At 38.0% G+C, this 17,351-nt stretch overlaps 2 protein-coding genes across 2 annotated transcripts; both read right to left on the reverse strand.

Moving 5' to 3' along the window:
• Positions 1-3,666: 3,666 nt before the first annotated feature.
• LOC110608158 (chloroplast envelope quinone oxidoreductase homolog) lies at positions 3,667-6,410 on the reverse strand. The gene is made up of 4 exons (XM_021747365.2): positions 6,229-6,410; positions 5,932-6,073; positions 5,175-5,266; positions 3,667-4,489 (listed from the first exon to the last, which is right to left on the reverse strand). Exons 1-4 carry the CDS (start codon positions 6,292-6,294, stop codon positions 3,800-3,802), a joined length of 990 nt encoding a protein of 329 aa, XP_021603057.1. The 5' UTR covers positions 6,295-6,410; the 3' UTR covers positions 3,667-3,799.
• Positions 6,411-7,991: 1,581 nt separating this feature from the next.
• Positions 7,992-10,790, reverse strand: LOC110608159 (chloroplast envelope quinone oxidoreductase homolog). The gene is made up of 4 exons (XM_043949620.1): positions 10,601-10,790; positions 10,254-10,395; positions 9,534-9,625; positions 7,992-8,905 (listed from the first exon to the last, which is right to left on the reverse strand). The coding sequence occupies exons 1-4, from the start codon at positions 10,664-10,666 to the stop codon at positions 8,216-8,218; spliced, it is 990 nt and encodes a 329-aa protein (XP_043805555.1). The 5' UTR covers positions 10,667-10,790; the 3' UTR covers positions 7,992-8,215.
• Between the last annotated feature and the right edge of the window lie 6,561 nt (positions 10,791-17,351).

The raw sequence follows: 17,351 nt of genomic DNA on the forward strand, positions 1-17,351 counted from the left end.
TTTCATGAGCCTAGGCCATTGGAGGAACTCCTTGTCCTGGACGGCCATGAGCACTTCGGCTCTAGAAACGTTGAGGGGAGTCGGTGTTTTCGAAACCCACGGGGGGGGTGACCTTTGTTATGAGGCCCGAGGGGAAGGTCTTTGGTCCCTTCGATCCCAGGGTTGTCGATAAGGCTCAAGTCTCTTGCCGTGCTTTTTCTCGTGCCTCTCCGGCCTTCTCTCCTCCGGTTCTTTCCCCTTATCTGCCGCTCCTTTGGCGAACCTGCTTGTCACTAAGGCATCATCCTGCCTTATGTATTTTTCAGCCCGCTTCATTAGCTCGGCCAGTGAGGTCGGAGGCTTCCTGCTCAGTGAACCAAAGAACTCGGCTGAGGTCGTCCCCTTCTGCATGGCTTCTACAGCCCTTCCTTCATCGAGCTCGGAGATTTGCAAGGCCTCCGTATTGAAACGAGCGACGTACTCCCTGAGCGATTCGTCTTTCCTCTGCCTGATTGTCTCCAAGTAGCTCGTCTTCCTATCCGCAGGCACCCCGGCAATAAATCTGCTGATGAAGTGGGTGGCTAGATCTCCAAAACTGCCAATACTCCCTGCCTCAAGGTTGTTGAACCACGCCCGTGCTGGTCCCGCGAGCGTCGTAGGAAATACCTTGCACATCAAGGCATCTGACAGAGTTTGCAGCTCCATGAAAGTCTTGTAGTTGAGGACATGCTCCCTAGGGTTCCCAGCCCCGTCGTATGCGGCCATAGGCAGCATCATGAACTTCTTGGGGACAGTCTCTTGCTGCACCCACTTCGAGAAGGGTGAAGAAGTGGGCAGGAGGGCCTGGTTCTGATCCTTCGTTCCTAGCTCGGCCAAAAGTTGCTCTCTCATCTTTTGCAACTTCTGATCTACACTCTCCCCTTCCCGCCTGGGCTTCCTCTCTTGGTGGGCCTCCTCTTCCCATGTCTCACTCCCCACTCTTCCGGTGGTTCCGGCGGAGTAGCTATCGACTTCATCATTCTCTATCAGCTCCTTCACCCTCCTTCCATGAACTCGAGCTATCGGCTCTTCCTCTTCTCCGGCTCTCCTCCTCCCGTCTCCGATTTCTTGGCTGACAGTTCTGGGGTGGTTAAAGGTAGGCTGAGGTTCGTTGGTCTGGGGTTCTTCTACCACTGGTAACACGTTTGCGGGGGTGCTAAGGCCTCGTTGTTGTATTATCTGCCCCAGCCAGTGGGCGGTGCTCTGTAGTTGGAGGGCCATGGTTTGGAGGTCTTGGTTGGACAAGGTGGCAACAGAAGCATTCCCCGCCAGGCTTAGCGAGGGGTTGAAAGGGATTGGTGTTTGGTTGTTTGGCGTTGTAGGACTAGAAAATGAGAACTGCTGCCCTTCTTGGGCAGAGCTCAGGTCGTTAGGAGTGTTAACGGTGTTTTCATTGTGATTAGCCATCGTGGATCTCAGTGGGTATGTTTAAAATGGAACTCCGGTGATGAAAAGATCTCCTTCGTTCCCACAGACGGCGCCAATTGATGATCTGAGATCCAGAAAATAGGATTTTACAATGGGTTCTGTAAGACAGAAAAAAAGCTTAAACCTAGAGGAGAGTATTTCTCATTTTATATGTTTCCTTTTGTCTGCTAGTGACGTGTTAACAGAACGTGTATCATTGGACCACCTGTCCCTGCTACGTTGATACGGGCGTACGAGAGAATCATATCTCTGTCCCATGCATAACGGCCCATGATTCTCCCTGGACGCGCATGCGGATGGTCCCACAAGGCGAAGGGGCTGAACTCCTTCCTAGTTCTGGGCTGGGCCGGAGGATGAGGTTAAGACTAGGCCCAGAGAGAATCTGTCCATCAGGCTGGGTGAGCTAGACTGGCCTGTTTGAAGAATCGGACTGGAGTCCAGTCTTTAAACTGAATGAACTGGCCCTGACTCTTGGAAGAGGCTTAGTAGCCTTCAGGCTGTGAGCTGCCCTAGCGGATCTGGCCCTAAACGGGGTGAAGAAACCCAGCGGTCATCAGTTTCCTCTCTTATCTCTTAAATTTTACTTTTAGAAAATTTTTTTACCTTTTTTCTTCGAAAATAATAAAATTTATTTTTTAAAAAAATAGATTTTAAAACATCGAACAAATATTCTGGCTTTATTATTTTATAATTTTTGTATTTCAGACATTTAAAAAAATTAATTAAAAATAAATTATTTTAAAAAAATAAGTATCTTTCAAAAATTAAGTTATTTTTAATTTTTTAAATTACAATCAAATAATATATAAATCATTTTACATGAAATAAGTGCAGGTTAAAAAACACAAAGTATTATTATTTTATAAATTAAAAGTTTAAGAGACTTATGGAAATTTAAGATAAATTAGTGATTGAATAATGGGAGAGATAACTAAACATTATGAAGTAAAGCCTTAGAGTGTTATGATGTACTCAAAATTTCAATAATTTTTATATTGACGGTCGTGATATTTTCAAATTAATTTATAAATATTGAGGATTTTACTAAAAAAATATTGAGATTAGATTTTGCTTTTGGATAAATTTAAAAGCACAATTTTTTTTCCATAATCACTGATGTATTTTCAAATTTGTAAATTTTAAATTTAAATAGTATATAATTAGATATGTATAACTGATCAATTCAATTTAAAATAAAACTAAATTAAAAAAATAATAATTAATTTTTAAAAAAAAAATCAAATTTTATGTTTTTGGAGGACTTATTGCATTACATTCTCTCCAATATACTGTAGTGTTGAATTTATAAAAAGCATGAATTCATAATTTTTTATTTATTGTTATTTTGCATAATTCGATCGTAATTACTTAATTTATAACTAATTTTTTTAGAAAAGAAGATAGAGGTGGTTGCATCTCCTTCGATAGTGTCATAAGACCCTATTATCACCATACTGACGCCCATGGAGAGAAAAACAAATGCATGTAAAGTACTTTACACCAGAATCAAATATGAAGCGAGAAGTCGAAAATACCACTATATTGCGTCGGGGAAAGGTTAAAGCTTTTGACCATCAGCCAAACATCTAGATTGAGAAACTCCTACAGATTGAGAACATCGCCAGCAAGGGGGAAGGATAGTGTACTCTTTGGCATCCCAGTCTCGCCTTTTGAGACTAATTTCGCGAGCCGCCATCCAACGCCCCATCATCGATCAATATTACGAGTGAGATTGAACTTGAAATCTTGAGATTAATATTAATAATTTAAAAATTTTAGTAAAAAATGATGAAAATCTTTTATAAAAAGGAAAAAAGAAATGTACGATTTATTATACAGTAACTAAAATAAGATTCTTTTATTTTTCAAAAAACAAATAAAAAATTTAATTTATAATAATCTTCCCATGGGCATGGCCAAATACTCTTAGCCCAAGCACATCCAGCCTTTAGATGCTTTTGAGTCTTAACTCTCTTGAGCTTGCCTTCCTTCCATTTTAACAAGATAACCCAAAGTTCTCACCCTTCGCTGTTTCAAACAATGGCACTAGCTGCTTTGCTGGCTGACCTTACACCACCTGAGTTTGCAGTTACCAAAGGTTTTCTGGATCCCACCATCTTATCAAATACCACCAAAGCCATGAAAGCAAACAAGCATAGTCGCAAGACAAATTAGAACCATCCACAATCATCTACACACACACACACAAAAATGATAATATTGAAGAGAAAGACAAAAAGCCTCAGATGCATGCTTATTGAACTGTACAATCCATGTCTTCGACTCTGCATGGCCCGAACGAGCAACATGTATATTAGTAACATTTTTAACAATTTAAGGACATTACATTCATCTAAGGCTCCACAATAACCTTCCCAGTCGCATGACCATCAATACTCTTAGCCCAAGCATCTTCAGCCTTGCTCAAGGGATGCTTTGAGTCTATAACCGTCTTAAGCTTCCCTTCCCTCACCAGTTTAACAAGATAGTTCAGATTCTCAGCCTTGGGAAACAAAAGCAGGGGTATCAACTGCTTCTTAGAGAAGGTAAGTTTCTTAACAGCAAATGTCAGCATGGCATTAACGCCAGGAGTGATGTCTATAACCTTCCCATTTTCACTCAAATTAGGCTCAAAAGTACTCCACGGAATCCCACTGCCGCAATGGATCACAGCGTCATACTTCCGTCCAGATGGGCTCTTCAGAGCTGCCCCTTCTGGAGTTTTGTAATCAAGAACCTCATCAGCCCCTAAACTCTTTACCAACTTGATGTTACGGGCTCCACAAGTGGCTGTCACATGTGTGTTTCCGAGCTTTGCTAGCTGAACTGCCAAGTGACCCACTCCACCTGAGGCGGCAGTTATCAGAATGTTTGCCTGCTTGCCGCTGCCATCAAGCTTGATCCCAGCAGGCTGAGTGAGAGCCTGATGAGCTGTAAGCCCAGCAACTGGTAAGGCTGCCCCTTCTGCTGCTGAAACTTCAGGTGGCCTTGCAACTGTCAACCTCTCCTTAGCCACCGCAAATTTGGCTAGTCCACCTCCAGTCTGCAGTTTGTGTTACATAACATAAATAATTAAAGAAGAAAGATTGATACAGATAAAAATTAAATTAGTACAGTGAATATAATATGTTAAATGTCAAATTCAGACAACTGTGCCTTCAATTTACTCAAACAGCTTATGAACACTTCCCCCCTCCCCCCCCCCCCCCCCCCAAAAAAAAAAAAAAAAGTAAAGTCTGATGCAAGTTTATAGTAATAAAATTTCAAAATTTCACTATCAGAATGACCAAGTTGACCTGGAGCAGGGAAAATTTTCAAGTAGTTATAAATGAGAACTTATTTGACAAAAGGGGTCAATAAATTTAGTGGTTGCAAGCTTGGCAGATACCGAGGATCCCAAGATTTGCCACTCAGCAAGTAGATAATTTGGCTATAACGCTTGCAAACACTTGGAAATTTTATGTGCTTTTCAATTCCAGTAAACATGAGACTCCTAACACCTCACCATTCTTCCCTCAATGTTCCACCCCGCACCCCCAAATAAAAAAAAAAAGCCAAATTACCTCCTCCAAATCTTTGTTTTTAATCCAATAATTGAATTAAGATTGATAATGTCAACATAATGATTCTACTAAATCACTGAGATCTTACAACATATGGCCAGCTTGAGAAATAGAATTGCTTGCAAAACTAAAATATGATGAACCAATCAATGATTAAGCACTTACAGCATGGCTGAGCATAGCCACAACTTTATCCCCAACTTTGAAATTTTTTACTCCAGGTCCAACCTCCAAAACTTCTCCCCCCAAATCAGTACCTGTTGCAAAATAATAATAATAATAATAATAATAATAATAATAATAAATAAATAAGATGGGGAAAAGATCATTTTATAGCTCCAGAAAAATTTATATCCAACCATGCTACTCTGTGTGGATGGGCCTCATACACACGCAAACTAAGACATTAACAGATCAACATAAGATCCAAGAATACTAACATTCCTGAATCAGACAGGCTTGCCAATGACTTGGTGAAGGAATAAGATCACAGAGAAATTGTTCCCAGTCATTTTTAAGGTATCAGGTTTCAATCCAACTCAGGATGGATACTGGAAATGTATAGTTAGGTACCAAATGGCCAATCCAGTTGTTAATTAAGTCTTATATATAAATTGTTTTATAATACCCTATCATTATCATCAATTATAAACAATAGATCATGTAAATTATTATTAAAAAAAAAAACAGAGAAAGCCCTCAATTCAATTGATAAATTAATGTACAATCCAACTGCTAAAAAATTTCCTAAAATAATGAGGACAAACGGCTAATAGTTATAGCCACATACCCAAGCTGAACCAAACAACCCTCTAAATTACAGTCATCCAAACATTCTTGGGAACAATCTGCTAGCCTTCAGAATCGAAATCTGACCAGAATCTAAAAAGAGGGCTTCTCATGGATTATAATAAAAATATACCTGGAATGTGAGGGAATTTACGAGGCAACAGAGGCCGCAACATGCCCTTTTGAATTTTCCAATCAATTGGATTTAGACTTGTCGCTTCTAACTTCAGCAAAATTTCATCTTTCTGTGGAGTAGGGACAGGAACTTCAACATGCTGCAACAACCAAAAATCTTCTGCATTACCAAACCACTCAATGCATCCATAAGTAATTCAAGTTAAAGAATTATAACAAAAATTACACAAATAACTAACAGTTTTCAGCTAATGCTAAGTAAAAGCAATAGAAGCCAATTCAAATAAGAAGTGACCTTCAATCCGGCGGCTCCTCCGCCGTACTCATTATATTGAACGGCGTGCATTAGCTTCCCTGCCATATCCAGAAGAAGTGAAGCCGTTTGGACGGAGAAAGCAGGCGTTTGCAGGCAGACAAGTGAGAGAAGAGAAGCAGTAACATATGGGCGGTGGCGGTGGCGTTGGCCATCGATGTTAATATTTGGATAAGTATAATTTCGCCCCCATAATTGGACAAAATTTACAATTATATATATATTTTATTTTTTTTGAAACAGGGTTAGTGACTTAGAACTTTCAAGACTATAGGATAGGATGTACTTCCGATCCGGTTTAATTATATATTTTTAAAAGTAATATATTTATTCTTTTAATATTTTAATTTCTCATATCTGATTTTTTATTCATATTATTATGAATTTTAAATAATATAAAATGTCTCTAATTCTTTTTAGTCTGTAATAATATGGCCCACTTAATAACTTTTATATTCAAATAGTCTACCTTTTTTTAATGCAAATGTTACAACAACAAAGTTTGTTACAATAAAAATTTTAAATTTGTTAATTATTACTATTATCAATTTAAAGCAAATAAATTTTGCAGTTAAAATTTAATTATTATATCTATAATAATGTTTTTCGGATGAAAATTAAAAAAAAAAAAAGAAGAAATTTAGATGTGAGATTAATTATCAAAAGTAATTATAATTGAAACCTAATTTTTCATGGGACGATATATAATGAATTGTAAAATTATAAAAAGTATTGTTGCGATAATATAATCAATTTCATATATAATAGATTGAAAATTTATATTGTATATCATTTTAATTTCGGTCAGCATAATATGATTTATTTTATTTTATATATTTATATTATTATATATATTTAATAATTATTTAAAATAAATTATAAACCGTTATTATAAAATAAAATCCTGTGATAAAAATTTAATAACTGTCTCTTAAATTTTAATTATAAAATAAAATCAAAATATTATAATATTTGGTACATCATCAAAATGATTTATAAAAAAATTAATTAATAAAATTTTTTTATAATTAATAAAAAATTATGTTATTTTTAACTTTTTTTTACATTTTTCGCATGTTACAAATTTTATTAAAATTTCTCAATATAAATTTACTAATATATTTTTATTTGTTTAATTAGAATTAAACAATAAAAAGTATAAATAAAGTTAAATTTTAAGATTTCCATTTAATTAATAAAAAAACTTTAGTCTAAGTTGAAGTTAATTCATTATTATAGCAAAAAAATTCTTAGTTTTTTTAATAATAAAATATTAACTTTCACGTTTAAACACTGAATTATTTATTGTTTTAATCAAAATAGAAAAATTAATAAAGAATAAACATTTTATTAGAACATTCATAACTGAATTCTCTCATTTTTCTCTCCGGGGTTGAAGCCCCTTGTCATCCCTCTCGATTGCCTGCTTCTTTCTTATCTCCTTGATTTTTTTACTTACACCTCATGTCTGCTCATCAGATTATTCGTGAGTTGTGGCACCAACTCTTTCACATTTTACCACATCTCAAACCCCTAATTCACATTGGATATGGGTATTTTGTTGAACAGAGATTTAAGAGAAAAAAAAAAAAAAGCATAATGGAAATTGAGAAAAAGCCATGCTAAGTCCACAAGAATTATAATTAAACTTGATGATGTCTAATAATCATCAAGAATTATATTAATATCAATACTATTAAAAATATTACTCCTTATATATCTAAAAAATTACTGAGGTCAATTAATTTCTCATTGTAAACAACCATATTCCATTAAAAAAAAAAATCAATACTTAAAACTCACCTTCACTTAGCTCCATCCTAACAAATACTATGTCCTTTGAAGTACAACCAAAGCCATGAAAACAAACAAGCAAAGTTTCAAAACAAATGAACATTTACACATACACAACAGATGCACAACATGTAAAGCAGTAACATTTTTAACAAGTTAAGGACAATACTTTTATTTAAGGCTCCACAATGATCTTCCCAGTAGCACGGCCACTTATACTCCTAGCCCAAGCATCTTCAGCCTTGCTCAAGGGATGCTGCGAGTCTATAACTACCTTAAGCTTTCTTTCCTGCACCAGTTTGAGAAGATAGTCCAGGTTCTCAGCCTTGGGAGACAAAAACAGAGGTATCAGCTGCTTCTTAGAGCAGGTAACTTTCTTTACAGCAAACGTCAGAAAGGCATTTGGGCCAGGAGTGATGTCTATAACCTTCCCATTTTCACTCAAATTAGGCTCAAACGTACTCCAAGGAATCCCAGTGGCGCAATGGATCACTGCGTCATACTTCCGTCCAGATGGGCTCTTCAGAGCTGCCCCTTCAGGAGTCCTGTAATCAAGAACCTCATCAGCCCCTAAACTCTTTACAAACTCAATGTTACGGGCTCCACAAGTGGCTGTCACATGTGTGTTTCCGAGCTTTGCTAGCTGAACTGCCAAGTGACCCACTCCACCTGAGGCAGCAGTTATCAGAATGTTTGCCTGCTTGCCGCTGCCATCAAGCTTGATCCCAGCAGGCTGAGTGAGAGCCTGATGAGCTGTAAGCCCAGCAACTGGTAAGGCTGACGCTTCTACAGCTGAAACTTCAGGTGGCCTTGCAACTGTCAAGCTCTCCTTAGACACAGCAAACTCAGCTAGTCCACCTCCAACCTGCAGTTAGTGTTACATAACATAAATAATTACAGAAGAAAGATTGATATCGATAAAAAGTAAATTACTATAGTGTATATAATATGTTAAATGTAAATTCGAGGCAACCTGTGCCTTCAGTTTACCCAAACAGCTTATGAACGCCCCCCCCCCCCCTCCCAAGAAAAAGTAACTAAAATCTGATGCAAATTTATAACAATAAAATTTCAATTAAATTGCACTATCAGAAGGACCAAGTTGCACTGGAGCAGGGAAAAATGTTTAGTTATAAATGGGAACTTATTTGACAAGGGTCAATAAATTTAGTGGTTTGCTAGCTTGGCAAATACCGAGGATCCCAAGGTTTGAATCTCAGCAAGTAGATAATTTGGCTATAACGCTTGCAAACACTTGGATATTTTTATGCGTGGTTTTCAAATATAGTAAATGTTCCCTCAATATCCCCCCCCCCCCCCCAAAATTGCCTCATCCACATCTTTGTTTTTCATCCAGTGACTGAATTAAGATGGATAATTTCAACATAATCATTCTGAGACTTCTAATAAATCATTGAGATCTTACAACAGATGGCTGGCTTCAGAAATAGAATTGCTTGCAAAACTTAAATACGATGAATCAATCAACTTACATCAAGGCTAATCTTAGCCACAACTTTATCACCAACTTTGAAATTTTTTACTCCAGGTCCAACCTCGAAAACTTCTCCCGCCACATCAGTACCTGTTGCAACAGAAAGAAAAAAAAAATCTTACGAACAAAAAGTAAGGGGAGAAGATCATTTAAGAGCTCCACAAACATTTATATCCAACCATGCTACTCAGTGTCGATAGGCCTCATACACGCACAAACTAAGACATTAAGAGATCAACATAAGATCCAAGAATATTAACATTCCTGAATCAGACAGACTTGCCAGTGACTCGGTGAAGGAATAGGATCACAGAGAAATTGATCTGTGACGTTTAAGGTATCAGGTTTCTATCCAACTCGGTTTGGATACTGAATATGGTGATTAGTCAGGTACCAATTGGCCATTCCAGTTATTAATTAAGTCTTATATATAATATGTTTTATAATACCCTATCATTATCATCAATTATAAACAATAAGATCATGTAATATGTTTAATAAAAAAACAGAGAAAACCACCCTCAATTCAATTGAAAAATAATGTACAGTCCAACTGCTAAAAGCTTTCCACTAATACTGAGGACAAACGGCTTATAGTTATAGCCACATACCCAAGCTGAACCAAACAACTCTCTAAATTATAGTCATGTAAACATTAGTGAGCATCATCTGCTAGCCTTAAAATTCGAAAATATGTCTAATAATAATAAAAATATACCTGGAATATGAGGGAATTTACGAGGGAAAAGAGGCCGCAACCCACCCTTTTGAATTTTCCAATCAACTGGATTTATACTTGTTGCTTCTAACTTCAGCAAAATTTCATCTTTGTGTGGAGTAGGGACAGGAACTTCAACATGCTGCAACCACAAAAAATTTTCAGCTTTATCAAACCATTTTCAATGGATCCATAAGTAATTCAACAGATCCATAAGTAACTGAAGTTAAAGAATTTAACAAAAATTACAAAAAAACCTAGCAAACAGTTTCAATACCAAATATAAGAATAATAATCAGCTAAAGCCAAGTAAAAGTAATAGAAGCCAAATTTAAATAAAAACTGACCTTCAAACCATCGGCTCCTCCGCCATACTTACTATATTGAAGGGCGTGCATTAACTTCCCGGCCATATCCAGAAGAAGCGAAACCGTGTGGACAGAGAAAACAGGCGTTTGCAAGAAGACAAGTGAGAGAAGAAAGTAATAGCAGAGGGGCGTTGTCGGGGGCTTCTTATTAAAATGGTGCGGGAGAAAAAAATAATAATTGTTATCGGAGTGGAGTGTGAAAAGGATTTATCAAATAGGATTGTTTTCTTTTGGTTAATTTAAAAAAGAAAAAATGCGCGGAAATGGTTGACGGAAAGGGCTTCAGCTAATGTAAACGGCGGAAGCCTCTTCCGTTATCATTTATTTAAATTATTGATTGATGGCTGACAGATTCCTGCCCGCCATCAATCATGGCTTCCACTGGAAGCCACGGAAACTTTCTCTTTTTTATTTTTTTTAGCATGTGTTTGATGGCTGGCAGAATCCATCAATCGAAGATTTTTTTTATATATTTTATAGAAAAATTATTATTAAATTTCCAAATTTAATAAAACTAATTGGTCCATTTTTATAATATTTAGAAATAATAAAATGTGCCTTATATCTGGAATCTTTCATTTAAAAGAAATTTCTAAAATACTATCTCCGTATTCTTTAAAATATTTTATCAAACAGCAGCGGGGCATTAACTCTTTTGTGTACACATCAAGTCTTCAAGAACTAATCTAATAAAGAGAGTATAACCAGCAGCAAATACATCAGACTCTATAGTTTGAAAAGAAAAAAAGAGTTTGGTCATATAATCGCAAATTTGTTCTTTGTCAAAGTGAACGGAAGTTTCATGTCAGGCGAGAGTAAACGATTAAAAACGAATTTGACATTTTAAATGTGGATGATGAACCCAAATATATTTGTTAATGGCCATCAATAAAACACCCATGCCACGAAGGACCAACTTTCGTATCTATTTTTTTAACAAATAATCATGAGACTTTGGGCTTTGTCCCATCAGTTTTTATGTAAATATTTGATCAATTTAATTTAAAATTTAATGAAAAAATTAAAAATTAAAAATTTTATATTTATATAAATTAAATAAAATTTTTTATAAAATTTAATTTAAAATAAAAATACTTCAACAAGGTAGCATGCAATATATATTTATATTTTGAGGGGAGAAGGCAATCAATATGAGACTCTCCCCCCACTTTATATGATAATGTCTTCGTAAAGAAAACATGAAATTTGACAAAGCATTAACGGGGGAGGTGATCTTGCCTCGTTAGACTCGTCATCTCCAGCATACTCCATTTCCTCATATTGTTCAAGATCTCTTTTTGGGTCTTTCTCCTTCTCACTTTCGTCAACCAACTTTACTTTACTAACCTTGTCAACGGACATCTTCCTTATTGATGCCCGAATTTAGAATCCTAAGATTTAACTTTAATGGATGGGAAGGCCTTGAGGTAAGACCATTAGGGGCACTAAAATTCTTTTGATAAGAAATTTAGTAACCAAGAGATTATCATATTATCTATTTTCTGTCATTTTTTTTATTCACTGGATTCTGAATCTGAAATTTCAATTTTTATATTAAGAAAATTCAATTTTTCCTTTGCACGAGAGGCTATCATCATTGCTCTGCTCTATAGAAAATAATTGGTTTCATCCATTGAAATGCTAAGCAGTTGCATCCTTGGTTGATCAGAGTTTAGTAAATCCATTGCATCATCAATAATTTTCCTAAAAAGCTTTTAAGTCTATTCTTTGTGGTGTTGTTGGCTTTGTAATCTCAGCCATTTATAATAGGTATTAGAAAGCAGAGGGTCAGTAAAAATAATATATTTGTAAGGGAATGAATTGTTTGTTTATTGATTTTGCATTTTTTTTATATACACATTTAAGGATATTTTTAAATGGAAATAAAAGGTAATTTATTTATTTTTTAAATTCAATTAACCTAAACAATTCACGTTTATATGTTGAACTTTTTATTTTGAACAATTAAATAAAATTTTTAAAAATTTGTTATAATTTTATTTATAAATCTAAATTAATTTTAATCAAATCTAAAAACCACATTTATCATTTCATATAATTTTTTTTAATTTTTTAATTAATTATATTTTTAGTCTATTAAAAAAATAATCTAAATATATTTTTATAATTTTATATTTATATTTCAATATTTTTATTTATTGGATAAAATAATTTATTTTCTTTTGATAAATTCATGTTTATATTCTAATATTCAAAACTTGAAAAGTATCGAGACAAAAGATTAGCGACTGTATCTCTATCTAAAATATCAATCCAATAAAAAAAAAAGTTAAATTGCAGCTTTTTTGTAATTCTAATTGCAAGATAAATGATAAATTTAAATAAATAAAATGATAATAAAGAAATAAATAATGGATAAAAATAGCTGAGGAAAAAAATAGTTATTTATTTCTTTTTATTTTTTTATTCAAAGTAGTTTTCTTATTTTTTTTTTCATTTAAATTTTATTCTTCCATTATTGTTAAAGTTATAAAAAAATTACTGACTAATTTAATTTTTTTTTGTCAGTGTCTTAATAAAAAATGCAACTTTTCATTTTTTGAAATTCTTGATAATTCGTTGTCGCAATTATTTAATATAGAAAATTTGAGATATAAATGTGAATTTTATGAAAATTTTGAATTGTTTTATCTAATAAATTAAAAGATTAAAATATAAAAATGCATCATAAAAATATTTAAATTATTTTAGCCAATAATTTAAAAGTGATGACCTCTGGATTTCCCTCACTCCGGACTAGGGGCTTGACCACAACCTAAGGCCCATGGCGTAGGGGCACACACACTTGATATACATAACAAGCCTGGATCATCCAACCTTCAAGACCGGGCTCGATCCATCTTCCTCACTCAAGCCGGCCCGGCCCACACGACGCAGGCCTTTTCCACTCAGGCTTAGCGCCCGGCCCAACTCTCAGTCCAGCCCAGGATCCAGAATAATATTCACCAGACAGCCTGGCAGATCCGCTCGAACGTACGCACGAGGAGAATCAGAGGCCGTTATGCATGGAGCAGGCGGCTGATACCCTAGTACTTCCGAATCCGCATGGCAGAGACGCGTGGCCCAATCCTGGAGAGACCTTTACACGTCACCAGCAAGCAAGACAATGTATAAAAGAGGAGTCTCCTCCTCAGAAAGTTTAGGCCTTATTCTGTAACAAAAAACCCTGGAAAAACCCTATTCTATACAAAAAACCCTGGAAAAACCCTATTCTATTGGATCTCAGATCATCAATTGGCGCCGTCTGTGGGAAACGAAGGAGATCTTTTCATCACCGGAGTTTTCACTTTCAAAACCCACTGAGATCCACAATGGCAAACCACCAAGAAAGTAACCTTAATATTCCAAATGACTTAAGCTCCGCCCAAGAGGGGCAGCAGTTCTCTTTTTCTAGTCCTATGACGTTGAATAACCAAACACCCATCTCTCTTAATCCCTCGCCAGGCCTGGCAGGGAATACTCCCACCATGACCCTATCTAACCAAGACATTCAAACCATGGCCCTCCAGCTGCAAACCACTGCTCACTGGTTGGGGCAGATAATGCAACAGAGGGGGCTTAGCACCCCAGTAAACGTACTCCCAGTAGTGGAGGAGCCTAGAACCGATGAACCCCGACCTACCTCTATCCGCCTCCAAACCAACAACCACGATGCCGGAGAAGAGGAAGAACCGGAGGCCCGAATCCATGGGAGAAGGGCAAGAGAGATGATAGAAAATGAAGAGGTGGACGACTATTCTACTGAAACAACCAGGGAAACGGGAACTGAAACAGAGGAGGAAGAATGTAGTTTGGGCAAAAGATCCAACCCAGAAGACGAGAAAATGAACCAAAAACTGAAAAGGTTGAAGGAGCAGCTCCTAGCCGAGCTAGGTAAGAAAGGTCAGAGTCAAACCTCCTTGCCTACTTCTTCTCCCTTCTCGAAGTTAATGCAGCAGGAGACCGTTCCCAAAAAGTTTATGATGCCACCGATGGCGGCCTATAATGGGGCTGGAAACCCGAGAGAACATGTCATGAACTATAAGACCTTCATGGAGTTGCAAACTCTGTCAGATGCCCTGATGTGCAAGGTGTTCCCAACAACGCTCTCGGGACCAGCGAGGGCATGGTTCAACAGCCTGGAGGCCGGAAGCATTAAAAGTTTTGGAGATCTTGCCCTCCGCTTCATCAGCCGGTTCGTAGCCGGGGTGCCAGCAGATAGGAAGACGAGCTATCTGGAAACAGTTAGGCAAAAAGCTGGTGAATCTCTCAGAGAGTATGTCGCCCGTTTCAATACGGAGGCCCTGCAGATTTCCGAGCTCGACAAAGGAAGGGCGGTAGAGGCCATGCAAAAGGGAACAACCTCTGCCGAGTTCTTTGGTTCTTTGAGCAGGAAACCTCCGACCTCACTGGCTGAGTTGATGAAGAGGGCGGAAAAGTACATAAGGCAGGATGACGCCTTAGTAACGAGTAGATTTGCCAAAGGGGTGGCAGGAAAAGAGAAAGCCCCGGAGGAAGGAAGGCTGGAGAAACACGAGAAGAAGCGTGGGAAGAGGCCTGAGCCATATAAGCAGGCCTGGGAAAGAAGGGATCAAAGGCCCCCCCCTCCTCCCAGGGCTCATGAACCACAAGTGCTCCCCCCTTGGGTTCCTGAGAAGCCTACTCCCCTTAACGCTTCCAGAGCCGAAGTGCTCATGGCAGTCCAGGATAAGGAGTTCCTCCAGTGGCCTACACCCATGAGGACGGAAGCAGATCAGAGGAATCCTGACAAGTATTGTCAGTACCACCGGACACATGGCCACGATACAAATAACTGTTTTCAATTAATCGCGGAGATTGAAAGATTGATAAAAAGGGGGCATCTCAAAAATTTTGTGAAGAAACCGGAGGGGCAGAGGCCTCAGCCCGGTCCGGCAGCCCAGATGCCCAGGAGAACTGGAGCCGGCTCAGTGAATGATGGGTCCAGTGGGACTATTAATATGATTGTTGGAGGAACCGGAGGACGGATGAGCCGTCGAGGAAAGAAGAGAAACCGGGAAGGGGAGACCAGCAACGGCGAGGTTATGCAGATCGTTGAACATTCTCCCATGACCATCGTTTTCTCTTCAGAAGATGCACAGGGCGTTCAGATGCCCCATGATGACGCACTTGTCATTGAAGCAGTCATTCATAATTTTCGGGTGAAAAAGGTTCTGGTGGATGATGGGAGTAAGGTCAATTTATTGCCATATCGGGTTTTCCAGCAGATGGGAATCCCAGAGGAACAGCTTGTTCGAGACCAGTCACCCATCAAAGGGATCGGAGGAGCACCAGTACTAGTAGAAGGGAAGGTAAAGTTGGCCCTTACTTTGGGAGAAGCACCCAGAGCTCGCACCCATCATGAGGTGTTTGTGGTGGTCAAACTCCCGCTGAGCTACAATGTGATTTTGGGGAGGCCGGCGTTGTTCAACTTTGAAGCTGTCACTAGCATCAGGTATTTAGCACTCAAGTTCCCAACGGAAGAAGGAGTGGGAATGGTCAGGGGCAATCAGGAAGAAGCAAGGGCGGTATACTTGGCCACGGTAACAGAGCCAAGCTCAACTGGAGAAGCACTTGACTCGGAAGTTCTGGAGGTCAGAGATGAAACAAAAGAAGCCCGGACAGAGCCAGTCGGAGAATTGGAGACCTTCCCTTTATCAGAAGCAGATGCAAGCAAGGTCTTCAGTTTTAATGCCAGCCTCACCAAAGAACAAAAAGGTGAAGTCATGACCCTGATTCGAAGTCACGCGCTGACCTTCGCATGGAAGCCCTCAGACATGCCTGGAATTGACCCCAAAGTGATGACACACCGATTGAACGTCCTCCCCGAGGCCAGACCAGTAAAGCAAAAGAAGAGAGTAGTGGGAAGAGAGAAGCAGCAGGCTACCCAGGAAGAAGTGCAGAAGCTAGAAGAGGCAGGCTTTATTAGGGAGGTTATGTACCCACAGTGGTTGGCAAATCCTGTGTTAGTCAAAAAAGCCAATGGCAAATACAGGATGTGTATAGATTTTACCGACCTGAATAAGGCCTGTCCTAAAGATTGTTACCCCCTCCCCGATATTAATAAGATGGTCGACTCAACGGCCGGTTTTGATTACATGTCTTCCTTGGATGCTATGTCTGGTTACCACCAAATCCCAATGGAAAAGACGGATGAGGAGAAGACCTCATTTATAACTGAAGATGGGACTTACTGCTACAAAGCTATGCCCTTCGGATTAAGAAACGCCGGGGCAACTTACCAACGATTAATGAATAAAATCTTTAAGAACCAGATCGGCAGAAATGTAGAAGTGTATGTGGATGATATGGTGGTTAAAAGTTCAACTTTTCAACAGCATGTAGCAGATCTAAAGGAGATATTTGGGGTGTTAGATCAATACAGAATGAAGTTAAATCCAGCAAAGTGTGCTTTCTTCATCAGGGGAGGAAAGTTCTTGGGATACATGGTGAGTGGAAAAGGCATTGAGCCCAATCCGGAGAAAGTAGAAGCCATATTGAATATGCTAGAGCCGACCTGCGTAAGGGACGTCCAGAGATTAACCGGGAGAGTAGTGGCGCTTAACCGATTTATGTCGAGGTCGGCAGAAAAGTGTTTGCCATTCTTCAAAAAATTGAGGAAGGTTCCGAATTTTGAATGGACAAAGGATTGCCAAGAAGCTTTCGCGGAACTTAAAAAGTATCTTAGCTCGCCTCATGTGCTCAGCAGTCC

Source organism: Manihot esculenta, chromosome 13, assembly GCF_001659605.2.
Source record: "Manihot esculenta cultivar AM560-2 chromosome 13, M.esculenta_v8, whole genome shotgun sequence".
Lineage (NCBI taxonomy): Eukaryota > Viridiplantae > Streptophyta > Magnoliopsida > Malpighiales > Euphorbiaceae > Manihot > Manihot esculenta.

Coding starts and splice junctions, on each gene's coding strand:
- LOC110608159 (XM_043949620.1), bottom strand. CDS start 10,666: ATGGCCGGGAAGTTAATGCACGCCCTTCAATATAGTAAGTATGGCGGA. Junction 9,626..10,253: donor TAAATTCCCTCATATTCCAG/GTATATTTTTAT, acceptor CTGTTGCAACAG/GTACTGATGTGGCGGGAGAA. Junction 8,906..9,533: donor TGGCTAAGATTAGCCTTGAT/GTAAGTTGATTG, acceptor CACTAACTGCAG/GTTGGAGGTGGACTAGCTGA.
- LOC110608158 (XM_021747365.2), bottom strand. CDS start 6,294: ATGGCAGGGAAGCTAATGCACGCCGTTCAATATAATGAGTACGGCGGA. Junction 6,074..6,228: donor GAGGAGCCGCCGGATTGAAG/GTCACTTCTTAT, acceptor TGGTTGTTGCAG/CATGTTGAAGTTCCTGTCCC. Junction 5,267..5,931: donor TAAATTCCCTCACATTCCAG/GTATATTTTTAT, acceptor ATTTTGCAACAG/GTACTGATTTGGGGGGAGAA.